The sequence below is a fragment of the Athene cunicularia genome, assembly GCF_003259725.1.
Source record: "Athene cunicularia isolate RWA chromosome 9 unlocalized genomic scaffold, athCun1 chr9_part1, whole genome shotgun sequence".
Taxonomy (NCBI): Eukaryota; Metazoa; Chordata; class Aves; order Strigiformes; family Strigidae; genus Athene; species Athene cunicularia.
In genome coordinates this window covers 7,931,661-7,947,541 of record NW_020799110.1, presented here as the reverse complement: position 1 = coordinate 7,947,541, position 15,881 = coordinate 7,931,661, and the positions used below count along the sequence as shown (strand labels likewise).

Below are 15,881 nucleotides of genomic sequence, written 5' to 3'. Positions count from 1 at the left end.
ACAGCAAAACAATGTACGAATTTCTGAATGCTCGTAATTAAAAAGTTCCTAAAAATGATGGAAGCTATATGTAAATATATGTAAATACCAGTCTGCTTGCTTTTCTTAGAAAAAGTGGGGAACAAAATCATATGTTTAACTAATCATGAATGCACCCCCTATCATCTCACAGTGGTGTATCGTAGCATCACCTCCTAGCTCTTCTGGCATTACCCTGCAAAGTACTGCAGTAAAATATTAACATGCAGTTCTTCATAACAAGTAAACCACTTGCTTTTTGCTTGCTTCTCTTTTGCCATGGTTTAAAAGAAAGGAGATGAGAGCCTAAGGAAAAGCAAAATTAGAATAAAATAAGAGTGATAAAGGAATTGTATTTTGAAGTGCTGTAGCTTAAAGTAACAAATGTCAGCAAAAAGCAACCCCGGTACCTTTGTAGTCCAGAGTCTCAGGTAGTATCTTAACAGAGGTGCCAAAGCCTTCTGCTGTCCTGCAGGCTCCATGCTGGTAAGCAAGGTCGCTTTGTGAGAGTTCCGGACAGAAAACAGGAAGTTCTGAATTTTAAGTAGATTAAATTCTAGAGAACTAATTTTGATTGGTCTTTCATATCATTTCAGTCTTACAAGAATAGACAGTATCATAAAAGGAACAAAAGCTCGAGGCATATCCTGAGTAGAAATTATCATTCCCCTCTAGATGACCCTTTTACATACATGTTGTGTAAGCTTTCCAGTCTTTCAGTTAATTTGGCCCAAGAGGCTGATTGTGCTTGCCAACACATTTGTTTTCACTTAGTTTCTGCTCTTTTAAAGATGTTGGGTTTATTTTGGTTTATATTGTTTGCTAGTGAAAGCGCTTCTCATACCCTCTGTTTTAAATGTACGTATAGCAGGTAATAGCTAAGCAAATATAGGCACTTTTGAACTGTTTGATGACTAAAAACATAGCTTATATAGGATTATATTTTACTAGTACATTTCTGTATCTGACAGAACTAGAAGCACTACTTAGTGAAGATTTTGAGAAGACTAAAACGGGAATTTGTATATTAACTGTTTTTTTCAGAATTACTCTGATCAATTCTAGTATCTGCCCGCATATTTTAAATTTAATTTTACTGTATTTTTATAACCTAGATTCAAGTAAGTTCTTGGCCTCATTTCTTAAATAACAGGCAAACAGTTTACATAAGATGTTGTTAATGTTGTGACAGTAATTCATTAGGCAGCAATAATGCCCTTGGCACCTGGGTCTGGCTGGATGCTCATAAACAAAGTGCTCTCCTGGTGACTTAACTCCCCCCCTCAGTATGTTACTAATAGATATAAGGTTAAGTTTACACATTTTGTTTCATAGGTTTTGCTCAGATACTTAACACAGAATTGTATAATGTGTAGTGTTGCGCAATGTGCAATTTCTGTATATGGATTTCTTTTTCTTGCAGGTTTGTGTATTAGACCTACGGAAATAGCGCTACTAGTTGGAAGCCATGGACCGACTATGAATGTGTACATAGCCAAAATGACTGTCCCTGACCCATGTACTGCTATAGTCCCAATTGAACCATGGCCAGTCCACTACAGCCAAACGTAAAAGAAATATATACATATACTGTATATAAAAAAAGAGGAAAAAAAAAAAATTACACCCTGAAGAGGATGACAGAGTTTTGTCACAGCTTGTGAATCCTGTTCACCAAGTGCTGGAATCTGCTGTGCCCCAAAATAACACTTAAAGGTTTTGGATATGAAAAACAGAAGAGAGAGCGAGAGAGAGAGAAATATACCATATACAAGAGCAGACCCATATACATACCAAATTCAGAAGATACTAATGGCAGCCTTCATTACCCCTTCCCCCCTTTAAATCCATTGTGACAGTGGATTGTGGGGTATTTTTGTTTTCCTTCTCGGTAGTTGAGCAGTTTGTGTGTACAGAGAAAATGGACTTAAAGAAATCCGCAGCAGTAGTTTTTTCTTTGATTTTAACCATTGGGTTTTCTGTTTTGTTTTGGTTAAGTTTACGGATGCATGAAGTAAGGGAGTGAATTAGTTTCTTGTTTATATTTTTTTCACCTTGGGAAAAAAAAGTTTCTTTGAAACATGTTTTAATGCATTCTTTGAAGAGGTAGATTGAACCTGATAATGTTTGGTACATTTTTGTGGCTCCCAGAGCACAATTTTGTGAACAGAGGGAGGGTGGAAAAGGGATTATGGAGAGAGAAGAAAAAAAAAAACAACACAAAAACAAAAAACCAACAACCTTCTTTGAGGTGTGATATTTCACGTCCTGCTCATCTACAAAGTATGACAGTAATGGGTATAATGCTATGTTTTATTTTCTGGTGACATGGCTGAAATGCAGTAGTTTCTTATTTGGGACATAATTCTGCCAAACTTAAGAATAGAAGGGCACAAAAATACAGAGAAGAAAAATACAGGGATGCAAAAAAAAAAAAAGAACGAGGAAAAAAAAAAAAAAAAGGAAAAGATGCATCTTCTGTTGCTTTAAGACCATAGCTAAAATATGGTTAAATTGTGCACTATTGTGAAAAGGAGCAAAGTATAGCTGGGGGATTGTTTTTTTAAGAGGTTAAGATCTTTCTGGACAAGGGTTCATGCCACAGCTTCTTTGAGAGTTGCCCATCATTATTTGTAGGAGCTTAGATGTATAATTGTAACCAAACTCCAGTATTAAAAGTATCTCATGTAATTTTTCTTTATTAAAATAAAATCTTTGGCATATATTTGATAACACTGCCATTAAGAGGCAAAATGTTTACTACCTTAGATTTAAAAAAACTTAAACAGAGGACTTGCTTCAAGTTTATTTTAATAGCAGTGATTCAGCTTATTTAAAAGATGAATACTTGCACTAATTCCCCTGCTGCTCCAGTCCTGCAGTTTATTGTATCTTGTGACTACATTTTTTTCCAAATATAGGGTAGATGTAAGCTGCTATTTTTTTAATAATCACTACTATATAGTGTCTTTTACTCTGTTTACAATATCAAGTATTTTTCTTACAATGACAGATGTATATGGCAAACCTTTTTCTGCTCATGTGATTAAAAGTATACTGATAGTGATTTTATTTGTAAATGATAGCATGAGGTTGTGTTTACGCGTATGTGTAGTCGAAAAGGTTGCATCATGTCTTGCATAAGATTCCAAGAGTGTAAATTTATAAAGAGAGAGGTTGTCAAATTTATGTCACAGGCGTTTTACTTAAGAAATGGTTTATATTACAGAGCTTTGCAAAGTTATCAGTTTTATAACACTATTTCAATCACAAATAATTTTGTGGCTTCTGATTGCTAGTCTCCAACCTGGTTTGGTTTGGTTTGGTTTTTTCCCCTCCAAGTTAGGTATAAATTGATTTAATTGAGATAATGCAGCTTTGACATTTTAACCATTGTTCTTTAGGCATTGATTTCTGCTATTTACATGGAATAAACACGACTTGAAGCAAGTCTGAGTTTAGCTAAGGTAGGGTAGCAATTTGCCAGTGGTAAAGAGAAGTCATCAATACGTTCTTTATATATATACACCCCAGGATTATAATACTATCATACACAGCATTTAAAACCAACAAAAAGTCATATCCATAAAGACAGTCATCCATGGTGGTTCGGTGCCAGCTATTTATAGGGTTTTGGAACATATTACAAATGTTTAGAGCAATTACCCTGTGAGTTACAATATGTAGGAAACCTAATATATTGAGTGTCTGGCACTTGAAATACTGCTTTTATTGCTGGAGGTCCATGACTGTGGCTGACCTCTGTCATTTAATGAAAAAAAAAATAAAATAAAAAAAAAAATTCTGTGCAATAATTTTAAACTGTGCTCCCAGGAATAGACACAAATGTTTTGAGTATGTTTAAGCTGCATTTTTCGTTTAGCAATGCATTTGTCAATTGCACTGAATTTAAATCTGAAAGTCAGAAGTGATTCTTGATAGTACTTTTGTATTTTAATATGGACAGTTTATTCATTTTCATAAAAGTTATTGGATGATTCTTTCAGCCAATCTAAACAATTGTGGTGGAATTCTGTGACAGCTGCAAAATCACACAGCCATGTTTTAGGGTATTGCCATTTTCCTCTTTCTCAATCATCAGCTGTTTTGGTTGTAATTCTAGTTGCTTAAGCATAGTATCACATATTCAGAAATAGATAAAACAGAGCTTCAGTATCACAGGTCCAGGGTTTTCAGGTGCTTGAAGCATGGTCCAGCAGGAACGTCCGATCTGTTGACTTGAGTGCTCTGGACACGCAGGCTGAGACCCCCAACCTGGTGTTAATCAGCGGTGCCCCACTGTAGTGGAATGACGCCAGCTTCCACTAGCAAAGGATCTGGCCAATAGGTATTTTATTGTTGTCCTTTACTAGCATGCCACAGTGCTGCTCCTGCTCACACCTCTTCTCGCCTCTTGTTTTATACACTGTTAAATGCATGCATGCAAGGTGTGCTAGGTTCTGTGATTATGTGAAGCAAAAAGAAAAAAAAACAACAAACCATGACATTAATTATTATCTTTTATAGCACAAAGACCTCGGTATTCAATAGTGAGGTAGACTGTTCAAATTGTTCCTTTAAATTGAGTACGCCAAATGTCAGTAAGACCCTAACTTTGTCTAAACATATGCACATGCTTAGTCTTACATACCGAGTAATTCTGTTGCACCTGTTTTCCAAGTGTAAAGGCAAACATGTGCATAAGCCTTTGCATACATTACAGTTCCTATTTTTTCCAGTTCAACAAGTTAATGGGCAAATATCTAAACAGGGGATAAAAGGAAGGGGAAAAACCGGGCTCAGAATTAATGATGGAATAAGAAATGAACTGCTCTTGAGTTCGCTGTCTTTCTATGCATCCATCTCAGAATCCTGTTTCTCGTTTCTGCATAATTAGGTCCAGGTTTCTGTAGAGTTCCTCTTTTTCTATTTTTACTTTACCTTTTTCTGCATTTTTAAATTGATGTAAAGATTCCCAGCCAGTGGACTTTTTAGTGTAGTTAAGAGAATATCTAGGTCCTCATAAAAGCTTTTTTAGACTCTTTGTAATGTTGATAAACTCAGTTTATTCTGGGACTACAATTGTGCAGGGTTATTTAGCGTGTCTACTAGATGATTGGAAATCTTATATGAAACACTAAAAGTGCCTCTTTTTCTGGGTTGGGTGGAGGGAGGTAACAGTTACCAGAGTCAGAATGACATGGCATTTTGAAGCATGTTTCTTGATTTCATGACACTTTAATGCATCTTGAGAGAAAGGCCAAAGATTTCTACCAATTTTAATTAATCTTCATTTTAAAAAGCACTCCTTTTTCCTTACACTGCTTACCTCATGCTAGGCTATTTAATGGGACACTGTACCTTTGAAATGTTCTTTGTGTTTAGGAAGGTTAGTAGGTGGCACAGGGCGGTTGTGCCAGTTTGCCTGCGGAGCAGTCTTAGCAATCAGCTGATGCATTTCGTTCTGCTGAATGAAGGAATTTCATTAAAATCGCAAACTGGGTTTTTCAGCTTGTAAATAAAAGGTTGTATGTTTTTGTCTGTTTAGCAAAGAGGAGCCTTGGGACCTGATTTTTCCAACCTTTACTTAACCAGAAATCCCATTGTCTTTCACTTCATGAGAAAACCTTGCCAGGATAAGCATTGGAGGCGTTGGGTCCGTGTCGTGCCGTACAGCGTGCCGCGTAGGTAAAACGAGCCACGTCTGACTCGAGCCAAGACTCCCCTTGGCTTCGGCGGGGTTTTGCCAGAGCAGGGCCTGCCGGATTTAGCCCAGTGTTCCTTTCTCATTGACAAGCATGATAGCTTCTCCCTTCACAAAGTCCTGTAGAGCCGTTCCCCAGTGGGATCAGTTTCACACTCTCCAGAAGTCTGAAGAAAGCAGAAGCAACATTGTGGCATGTTCGAAGCAAATATGGCTTCGGGAGACAGCAGTAAATCTCCATCAGGATCCCTGACATTTTCCGTAGGGAGAGAGCTGTGGAGCAGTCTTCACTTCTCCCTCTAGAGAAAGCTCTGAAATACCACGTTCTGTGAAAGTGTGACTGTCTTCACTGTCAGTCTGATGGAAGGCAGACGAACCAGGAAAATCTGCCATTTCTTGTGGATTGCAGATTTAGTGTTAATAGTGCTTCAGATCAGTAGTTTTGAGTACATAATTCGCTTTCTCTGCCTTTAAGTTTGAAGCTTGACAATAACTTGAGGCATGTTTTTGTTTTGTTTTCTTTTTTAAATAATCATTCATTTTTACTTCATAATGTTTTTTGACATTTGTGGGTAAATACAAGAAAACAGTCTGCATGTTGTTGCTAGTCCAGTGTACTTTGCAATCTTGTCCTCAACAGACTGCAGTGTGCAGAACAGTAATTCTAGAATACAGAAGTAATTTTCTCTCTCTCCTGACATTGACATTGTAGTTGTAATGGTTTCATTTGGAGTTACAAATCCTTTGGGTCTAATTCTGTGAGCCTACCTATAGCACTGGATTAAAATGTCTGCATCATTTCTTCAGTTATCCAGTTAAATTACAACTGTTGTAAAAGTGTAAACCAGCCCATGACAGTTTTTTGTACTTGTTTAAAGGACTTTTATTGTTCAGTTTTCATGATTATTGTCTAAAGAAGACTGATATAGATGTTCTATACTGTCCTGGACCATGTTAATTACACTTTATGATGTATTTTGGTTCTACATCACAATGATTTGTCCCCAAGGCCCTTATATCCCTTCCAGGCACATTTTCTGTTGCAGTTTCCCTTTGCATTGTATTGCTTTGACAACTGTAATTTGAATCAGATCTGAAAGAGGTCCAGAATAAAATATATTTTGATATTACCTTGGCTGAATGTAATTTTAAATGCTTGGCACAGAAAATTTACAGATGATTATGTTGGGGAAGTGAGAGACTGAAACACTATTTTTAATATTAATTTTGGCACATTTTCACATAAGACAGTATGTAAGAAGCAGCGGGAGGCAATACGTTGTACAGCTACATATTCTTTATGAACACAGAGTGCTGCAAACGGTGAAGCTGTCCTCTGCCACCGCTTCCCGCTGCGCGTTTGATTTAGCCGCACGGCTTTCTCACGTGTGCGTTTGCCGTGCTTCAGCTGCTCCTCACCCATACGCTCGTGGAAGAGAGACTGAGCCTAGTGACATTCACAGCTACGCTCCAGCTGCTTAGAAGACTTCGGAGGCGTGGGAGCTGGCTCCTGTGTGGTAATGCGATCCCACGCCAGAGAGATCCGCTCTTACGCAGTGATTCAGTTTGGTTGTGGAAAGGAATGTTATTTGTGTCACTGTATTTCAGATATATGAAACCATTTAGATTTACGCATGAATTAACATGCATCCATCTATCCATAATGATGTTTTAATTCCTTTAGAATTGTGGGTCGTGTCACAATCTAAGAGAGCGAACCCAGATGGTTTATTTTCAATGCCGCTAAAACTTTATGTTGAAATTACTGCTTCTTCAGACAGACTATTTATTTGCTACAGAATGTTCAAAATAATAGCTTTCTTATTTCAGTAATGTCATCCAAATCAATTAATTTTAATATGTTGAACCTTGCTGTTGAAAAGCATACGTAATGGATTGAAAACAGAGGAGGAACTGCATTTTACAAGTGTAAAACCAGTCTTGGATTCCATTCACCTGGAGTCTGAGCACGCTTCAGGATTTCCCTGTCATAATTTGAATTTTATGAAAGCAATATTGAAGCAATTTCATGGGTTTGAGACAGACTGCTTGTACTAAATAACGTGATAGAGAAGATTTGTGTGTCTTGAAATGTCATTAGAGCAAATGCTCCCATCTAGAGCACGGCCACTCTGCGCTGCAGGAGCTGGGCAGTGGTGTTGCGGGTATGTGGGTGTTTGGCTCGTGTGGCAGCAATGCCCACCTCTGTCCTCCGAGGAGGAGATGGCTTTCCAGGTAGGTGCCTTATGCCATTACTGACCGAAGTTTCCCTTGGAAGCTTAGTTATCCTCATGCTATAACAATCTGGTTCTGTAATTCCCTAGGAACTTCTGTTCTCAGGTATTCATGAAGTTCGTGTTCCCTACCTCATAGGGACATGATTTAATGGACGTCTGTGCAACATCTTTGGTTCCCTGATGTCAGCACAGGGCAGCTGTAACAGAATAATAATTTGGGAGGAATTTATTGATGATTCAGGAGAGAATGATGATGCCCCAGTTAGTGCAATTTGTCCTTAGGGAAAGCTGACCCAAGAGATATATAGTGCAGAGGCTTTCTTATTTATCTGACCTGGTACCATAAAGGAGTGTTTGAAGGATTATGAAAGACACAGGTTTTTGTAATAGATGTAATGTGAGAATGTTCAGCTCCTAGATCCGTTCTTCAGATACCAAGTCAAGATTCTGGTCTTAAGATATCAAAAAGTCTCAACAGAGGTGAAGTACTTTCAATAGACTGTTTTACTGTTGACTTGGTGTAGATGCTAAGAACCCTGATTTTTACCTCAAGAGTGCTGCATTTTGTACTTTCTGAATTTCACATTCTTGAACGTTTCAAGACTTCTTTGCTGGACTGGTGACAGCTTGGATTGAGTGTTCTCCCTTCCCTGTTAAGAGAATGAGAGGTCCCTGCTCACACTGATGCCAAGGGGAAATTTCTTATTACTTCACTGCAAGCAGACCTAGGGCAGCACTTCTGAAAAGAAGTGTTGGTGGATGGAGGGTTTTTTTCTGACAAATAGTAAAAATCCATCACAGATCACATTTCCCATTCCACTATATTGAAATGCATACAACAAATCTGAGGCACCGTTTTCTCTTCTTGCATCTTGTTTCAGACTTGATAGAAACCAATGAAATCTGCAGGCTCACTTTAGTTGAATTTCTACCTTTGTCCCTGCTTCAAATGTCTTCTGTTGACAAGAACATCTGAAGGTGTAAGGTCAACCTTTAACAAATGCTCGGCACGGGGGCACAGGCAGGGTGTCAGTCATCTGAACGTGGCTGTTGGTTCTCCAAAGCTGTACTGGGTCTTTGCAATCTCTTTCTTACTCAGAGTTGGGGTGCTGCATCATTTGCTGTTACAAAAGCTACTATGAGCATAATGGCTGCTGGCTGTTACAGCTACTGCACTGTGGCTTCACCCTTCATAAATATGGAAAAAGACTGTTTAAATGATATAATATATAATTCCTGATACTTAAATTGAGAGCCGCAGTAGATTCTGGCAGATATCACTTAATTTCTTGTAAGTGAATAATTTTGAAGGTAGGAAATTCCCACCTAAGGACAATAGGGAAGAATTGTAATTACCAATGCTTAGTTCACTTTTTAAATTGTTATTTGAAAGTTTTGCAGTTCTTCTTATTGCCACATCTCATCTGTCTTCAGTTTGCTTGAATACTGCAGCAAAGTCAGATGCTGATGAGGTGGATAGGAACAAACTGCTTTCTAGCAGTAAGTAATTTGAAGCCAGAAGCCAATTCCCAAGGCAAAGAGGTAGGAGTGTGTTTAGTTGCAATTGTGTTGTTTACCATCTCATGCTCAAATCAGAAAATCTTTGTGTGCTGAATTAAATATTCTGTTATTTGATTCTATTAAATATTCTGTTTCACTTCAGTTCCTGCAGCTAATTTTACAGGAAATCATTGAATACAGTTTTGATAGAGAACAAATTGTAACTTTGCACTGTGTTGTTAAATCAGGGAAATTTCCCGTTCAGTACCCATTGAAATGTCACTTAAATAGAGTTTGTTGCTGTTGCCTGGACAGCAGGTGTGCCTCCGAGTGTGGGGTTTAGGTATATCATTTCTTATCTGGAGCATTCAAGTGCAAAATACTTGTTGACCCGTTTATTTATTTATCTGCTGGCATATTACTGTTTGCTTGGCTGGGTGGATAAATCAACTTCAGTGTTTCCATTGGATGCTCTTCTCATTGCAGGTAAGTTATGCCTCTGAATTGGACAAGAAATAAGAAATAATAAGGATAGGAAATCTGTGCTCATAGTGCTCTGTTGGTTTGAACACCACCCCGTTACGTGGCTTTCTGTGTTGTTTGCAGCTGGATCGCATTTTACACGCATGGATACAGAATTTCCGAGAGTTCTGTCTCTCCAGCTTTTCAGCCATTTTATTTCACTTTATTTAGGCGGACTTTTAAATGAGCAGGATCAAACCAAATACTTTTGCTTTTAGAGGTCCTAAAAACGATGGGGTCATCAAATACTTAGGAAGGCAAGAGGAAATGACTGGTTGCACGTCTTGAGAGCTCAGCAGTCAGGCAGGCTGCACGCTTCTGTTCCTGACAGACAGCTGCCAGTCTGGGCTCAAAGGCTTTCCTGAGCCATCTATTCCAATTCTGTGATGGCCTTAACGTTACAGCACTTCTCTGTCTAATCTGAATCTTCTTTGCTGCAATTAAAAACTTACTATTTTGTCCACCCTGAATGTGGGGGGAAAGAAAAAGCTGTTTGTTTATTGTTCACAGCAGCCTTTTATGTATTTGAAATCTGTTGTTGTGTCTTTTTTCTTCTTTAGGCTGAACCGTCCTTGGTGCATCTTAATCAATTCATCAACACCAGCTGCTCTTCTTGACAAACAATCTAATGAATGCTGAAATAAGAATCTTGTTTATAAGAAGTATGGTCTCTGGCACGAGTGAGGGAGAGGCGGGGGAAAATGAAATAAGAATCCTAGTTTTGCAATTCTGCTATAATAAATACAAACAACAGCTTAATAATTTATGGATTGGCATTACTGATGTCCCAGTGAAGGTGGAACCCCATTGTTCTTGGAAGTTTTACATAAACACCTTTTTTTCTCTTCTACAAGCTGTCGTTTGCGCTGTCCCCCTTCCTGGTTTTCAGCTAGTGACAGGTTTTGTCCAGAGTTGCCCAGGAGGCCTATGGCAAAGCTAGGAATAAAACTCAAAATTCCCTACTCCAGAGGCATTTCCCCCAAAGCAGGATGGAGGACCAGGCTGAGGGTTGTATCTGCCCACAGCTTCCACCTGGGACCACCCTCCCAAACCAAAATGTTCCAAAACCAGTGAGAAAGGGGAAGGGCACCCTGTAAACTGGAGATGTACGTGATGCCTGCATTGAAACAACAGAACAGTGAATGCGTAAAATGCTCCAGTGATATTCTAATACACTTGGTAAGGCTACTAAGAGAGAAAGAATTTTTGCTGGTTTATATTAAACATGTTTTCAGGCAGTAAATGTTTTTTAATATGGTAAAAATATGTTTCAGTCAAGGCTGTTTCTACCTCATGGAGACATACATATTACTGATTTCTGTCCACACAGCTATTTTGTCTCCTGAAGAGCTGCTTTTAAATAGACCAGTGTCACAAGGATTCAAAAATAACCAAATTTATTGTAAACAAAAAGCTTTAAACATATACCAGTTTTCAGAACTGGAAAACCCCAAACATCTGCAAACTAACTGAGAGGATATTTCTCAACTGAGGCTGCATATAAATAGCTGTTAATAGCTGTTACAGGGGTTTAGCTATTAATTGGCAGGCTCCTGTGCTCGCTGTGGGGCTCGCGTGCCTTGCTGTGTATTAGAGTCTAGTGCTCGTTGGTGGCTGCTTTTTGCTGTCGCTGCTTGGTGTGCTGCTGTGGTGCCGATCATCTGACTGTGCCGAGCCTGGGCACATTCTGATAACAGCAGTGGCGATGTGCCTGGGCTGGCCAGGGCATCGCTGCTGGTCCTGTGCTGCTGCACTGGACAGGCTGGAGCTCCAGTGTGGACTCGAGGCGAAGGGACTGTGACCTGTGGAGGAGTCCACACGGGAGCGGGACACCCTGAAGCGTCTGTGGCTGTGCATAAGCCTATGCCAGAGCAGGTAGATCTTGAAGAGTCCAACTGCAGTTGTGTCTGCTGCAGCAGGTGCCTCAAGGGGTTATGGCCCAAGGGTAAGTCCATGCTGGACACGATACACCTCAAAGCATCTGTGGCTGTGGAGGAGGCCCCGCTGCAGCAGGTACACCTTGAAGCTGTGGTGGCTGTGCACGAGGTCATGCTGCAGCACCTCAGCATGTGGCCATGGATGAGCCCATGACAGGTACACCCTGGAGGGACTGCAGCCGTGGGCAAGGCCGTGATGGAGCAGGGCCACTCCTGAAGGCACCGTGGCTGTGGGTGAGGCCACGCTGGAGCAGGTACGTCTCCGAAGGCACTGTGGCCCATGGATAAGGCCACGCTGGAGCAGGTGCACCTCACAGCAACTGTAGCTTAGAGCCAAGGCTGCACTCAGAGAAGGCAACACCCCTAAGGGACGGCAGTCTGGGGAGAAGTCCTAGCCAGAGCAGAGGCAAGAGGAGGAGTGCATTGCAATGTTAAACCCGATGGTCTGATCCAAAGGGACCATGGGTGGAGATTATAATGGAAATATCTTTAAATTGTTGTAACCCATGACTTGAGTTGCATATTATAGGAATTACTATAGCAGGAACCACCTGAACCAAGGAGGACAAGCCTTACAAGAAGCAGCACGAGTGCAGCGGTGACCTGACCTGAGCTGGCTTTGGCCAGTTACTTTGCCCAGTAACTCCACACAACACCCCACCTCTGCTGTCCTGACTGACCACCATAATGGTTGGAGCCCAAAGTCATGGACTAAATGAATGCAATAGATATTTTGTGGGCATTTTAAAGACATTTTACAAGTGTGGTCCATAGACTACGAGAATGATATTTGTGTATTGTATCAAAGGATGGAAAGAGGGGTGGTCATTAATGAGGATGTATCGGATGGTGTAGGACCTGAGCATGATATGAATGGTGTGGAATAAGAGTGGAGACTGTGCTGGTTTTGTCTGGGACTGTTAATTTTCTTCACAGTACCTAATATGGGGCTGGTTTGGATTTGTGCTGGAAACAGTGGTGATAATATTGTTTCGTTATTTGCTGAGCAGCAAAGTCAGGGCCTTTTCTGCTCCTCACCCCATGCCACCAGCGAGGGGCTGGGGGTGCACAAGCAGCCGGGAGGGGGCACAGCCAGGACAGCTGAGCCCAACGGACCAAAGGGACGTCCCAGACCGTGTGGCGTCATGCTCAGGGTACAAAGCTGGGGGAAGGAGGAAGGGAAGGGTTTTGCTTTACCTATTAAACTGTCTTTATCACAACCCACAAGTTTTCTCACCTTTACCCTCCCGATTCTTTTCCCTGTCCCACTGGGGGGAGGAGTGAGCAAGGGGACTGTGTGGTGCTTAGTTGCCAGCTGGAGTTAAACCACAACAGCCTGATATATGCTGAGATTTCTGAGTGTATTCTTTAGCAAACGAGTACTTGAGGGTGCTCTTGTGTCTATGGGTATGTGGGGAATGACTGAAAAAGGGTGAAGAGGTCTAAAATACTTTCAGAATGCAGAGCACTTCTAGCTCAAGGTTATTACCTGCTCTACTCTCACCTGTACTGGGGAGCAACCTGAACCCTTCCTTGTAGGGGCCTGAGCGCGACTGCTGCTGCTGTGGGGAATAAGTCAGAAGAAAAGGCCTCTCCTTTATCAGCCCTAATTGAGAGGGGGATTTTAAGGAATCCAGTAGTCTCAGCGGTGGTGGAGGGAGTAGGTGTGTACCGTATTCTCAGATGCTTCCATATCCCCAAGGAGAAGTGGAAACTAGAAGAGGAGGTTTCATTACCATTATTTTATCACTGCTGCTGAGGAAGAAGGATGTGTTTTTTTCCCATTAGATTTGTTCATTTCCACTGTTTTCCAAAACTTGCTACTCCAGTTGGGAATTGCTGCAGTAATGCTATACTTAGTTCACAATAAGCTGCAAGACATAGTTTTCTTTTCCTTCCCCCGGTGTTACGGCAGTAGCTCTGCTTTGTACAGGCTCCTAAGCAGTTGCAGTCCTGGGGCAAGAGCAGGAGCATCTGGCAGAACGGTGCAAGCTAGGCACTGTAGCAAGCCCTGCAGCTCCTGCCAGGCATCCCGGCAAGACTCGCCTCATATTGAAGGCTGTTTGCAGAAACTCAAAAACCAACTTGGTCTGGACTAATAGGGCTGGGTTTTAAGTTTCAGAGTACAAGTGTGTGACTCTCATGAAGGTACCCTAACACCTCTTCTGACCTAGAGCGTTGCTGCTTGCACACAACTAACCAGTGGCCAGTTTGCATAAGCATGGAGACAGGCTGAAGGAGCAAAGTGGTGGTGCAGTGACTTGTCTAATCTGAACTAAACTACAAATAGGAAACAGAAAACTGTCTTGGAATGGGAGCAAATGTAGTCAGTAAAATTCAGAACATAAGTGGTGTTATTATTTGCCATTTCCTGTAAGCCAATTTACTGTACTTCCAGCTCTCCTTCTCCTCTATACAAAAGAGCAGCCAGAGCAGTCATTAAAACAAAGATTGGATCTCAAGATTGCCTATAATTCAGATACTTCAGTGATAGAAAAATGTATAGTTTCAAAAGAAAGCATGTGCGAGTACCGAATCTCACCAAATTGCAGAGATGCTAGTTTGTTCAGACCAGCCCCTCTGTGCTTTAGAGGAAACAATTTACTACTTTAGTAAATAAACACAGCTGTTAAGAAGTTAAGATTAGACTGTCAGATTCATCGTCCGCTGAGTAAATGATAGTGTACAGGCTTTCACTATCTGCAGAAGTGAAGATGCCAGAGTGCCTCAAGTACGGGAAAAAAAGGAGATTAAAAGGCAGATACAATAGATGATGCATTGGGACCACAGTCCTTTCAACTGATAGTTGTAAAAGTGAAGTCTGCTCTTACTAAGCCCACACTTAGCAGGTGCGTGTGTGTGGATGTACAGGGGGGGAAGGAGAGAAAGGTTAGGACTTCTGGAAGAGTACCAGGCTGTCAACTTTGCAAAGCGACAGGGAAACTTCCCCAGGCACAGTTGTCGGTGGAGATCAGGGTCAGCTACTGTGTGCTTAAAGACCTTCCTCTTATTTCCTTGCATTAGTTTGTCTTGCAGGAGTGCTACCTGTTCCCACTGCTCTAACTCCCCGGGACACAGCCCATGGCCATCAGCATTAAATGCAGGATTAAAAGTGGTGTCTGTATGATTGATGTCAGAGGCAGTCTCCTAACCAACAAAAGAGAGGTATTTGAGCGATGCCACATTTTGCCCCTCTCATCCATAAATGTTGTACTCCTGGGGAGTGGGAGGCATCTCTCCTCTCAGTATTATAGATATTTCTAGGGTGTCTGGCTGCCAGCTCCACGAAAGTAAGTAGCCAGATCTATGGGAACTTCAGTATAACGAAATTTTCAATGGAATGGTTCCTTCCTCCTTACTCCCAGCCTTCCCCCTCAGAGGCTGTGGCAAAAGCTCTGTTGATTTTTCTTTTTGTTGCCTGTCCCTGCACCCTTCAGCCATGATATTCCTCCCTGGCCTGGTTCTCTGATGGGCCTGTTTATATTCCTGCATCTTCTGCTGGTTTTGGACAGCTGCTGAGTCAGTGATTCCTTTTTCCAGCTGCTTTAAGAGATGACATTTCCATACAGCAGTTAATCTCTAAGACTATCTGAATTCTTAATCTCATGCCTGAAAACACCAACACGCTGCTGCCGTGGAGGTAGCAGAAGCCTTAAAACGGGCATCGCTGCAGCATCGTTACAAGCTCCCCACAGCACCCTTGTGTTCTCCAGCAGGCCGAGGGACGGGGTGTGCTGTTTCAGGAAGCAGCAGTGGTTCAGCCCAGCCAACAGCTCTTGTGTATCCCACTCTAGGGTGAGCTTTTGCCTTGGTCTGTCTGTGGGTGCTCTCCCGCAAAGCCGGAGGTGGAGGCTGAGGGAAGAGGGTGGCTTCACACATGCAGCAAACCCCGGCCGTGAGCTGCTGCTGGGGGTCACTGCCACCTTCTAGGACATGCTGCAAACAGCTGGCTCTGCGTGTTCT

The 15,881-nt window shown here is 41.4% G+C and overlaps 1 protein-coding gene across 8 annotated transcripts in view; it reads left to right on the top strand.

Annotated features, from left to right (window-relative positions):
• The window catches only part of TBL1XR1 (transducin beta like 1 X-linked receptor 1), a 129,011-nt gene extending 122,159 nt beyond the window's left edge, over positions 1 to 6,852 (top strand). For all 8 annotated transcript variants that reach the window (XM_026854682.1, XM_026854685.1, XM_026854678.1 and 5 more), the window contains one exon: positions 1,442 to 6,852. In XM_026854682.1, coding sequence (XP_026710483.1) covers positions 1,442 to 1,468 — 27 coding nt within the window. In that variant the 3' untranslated portion in view covers positions 1,469 to 6,852. The remainder of the gene's footprint in view (positions 1 to 1,441) is intronic.
• Positions 6,853 to 15,881: the final 9,029 nt, after the last annotated feature.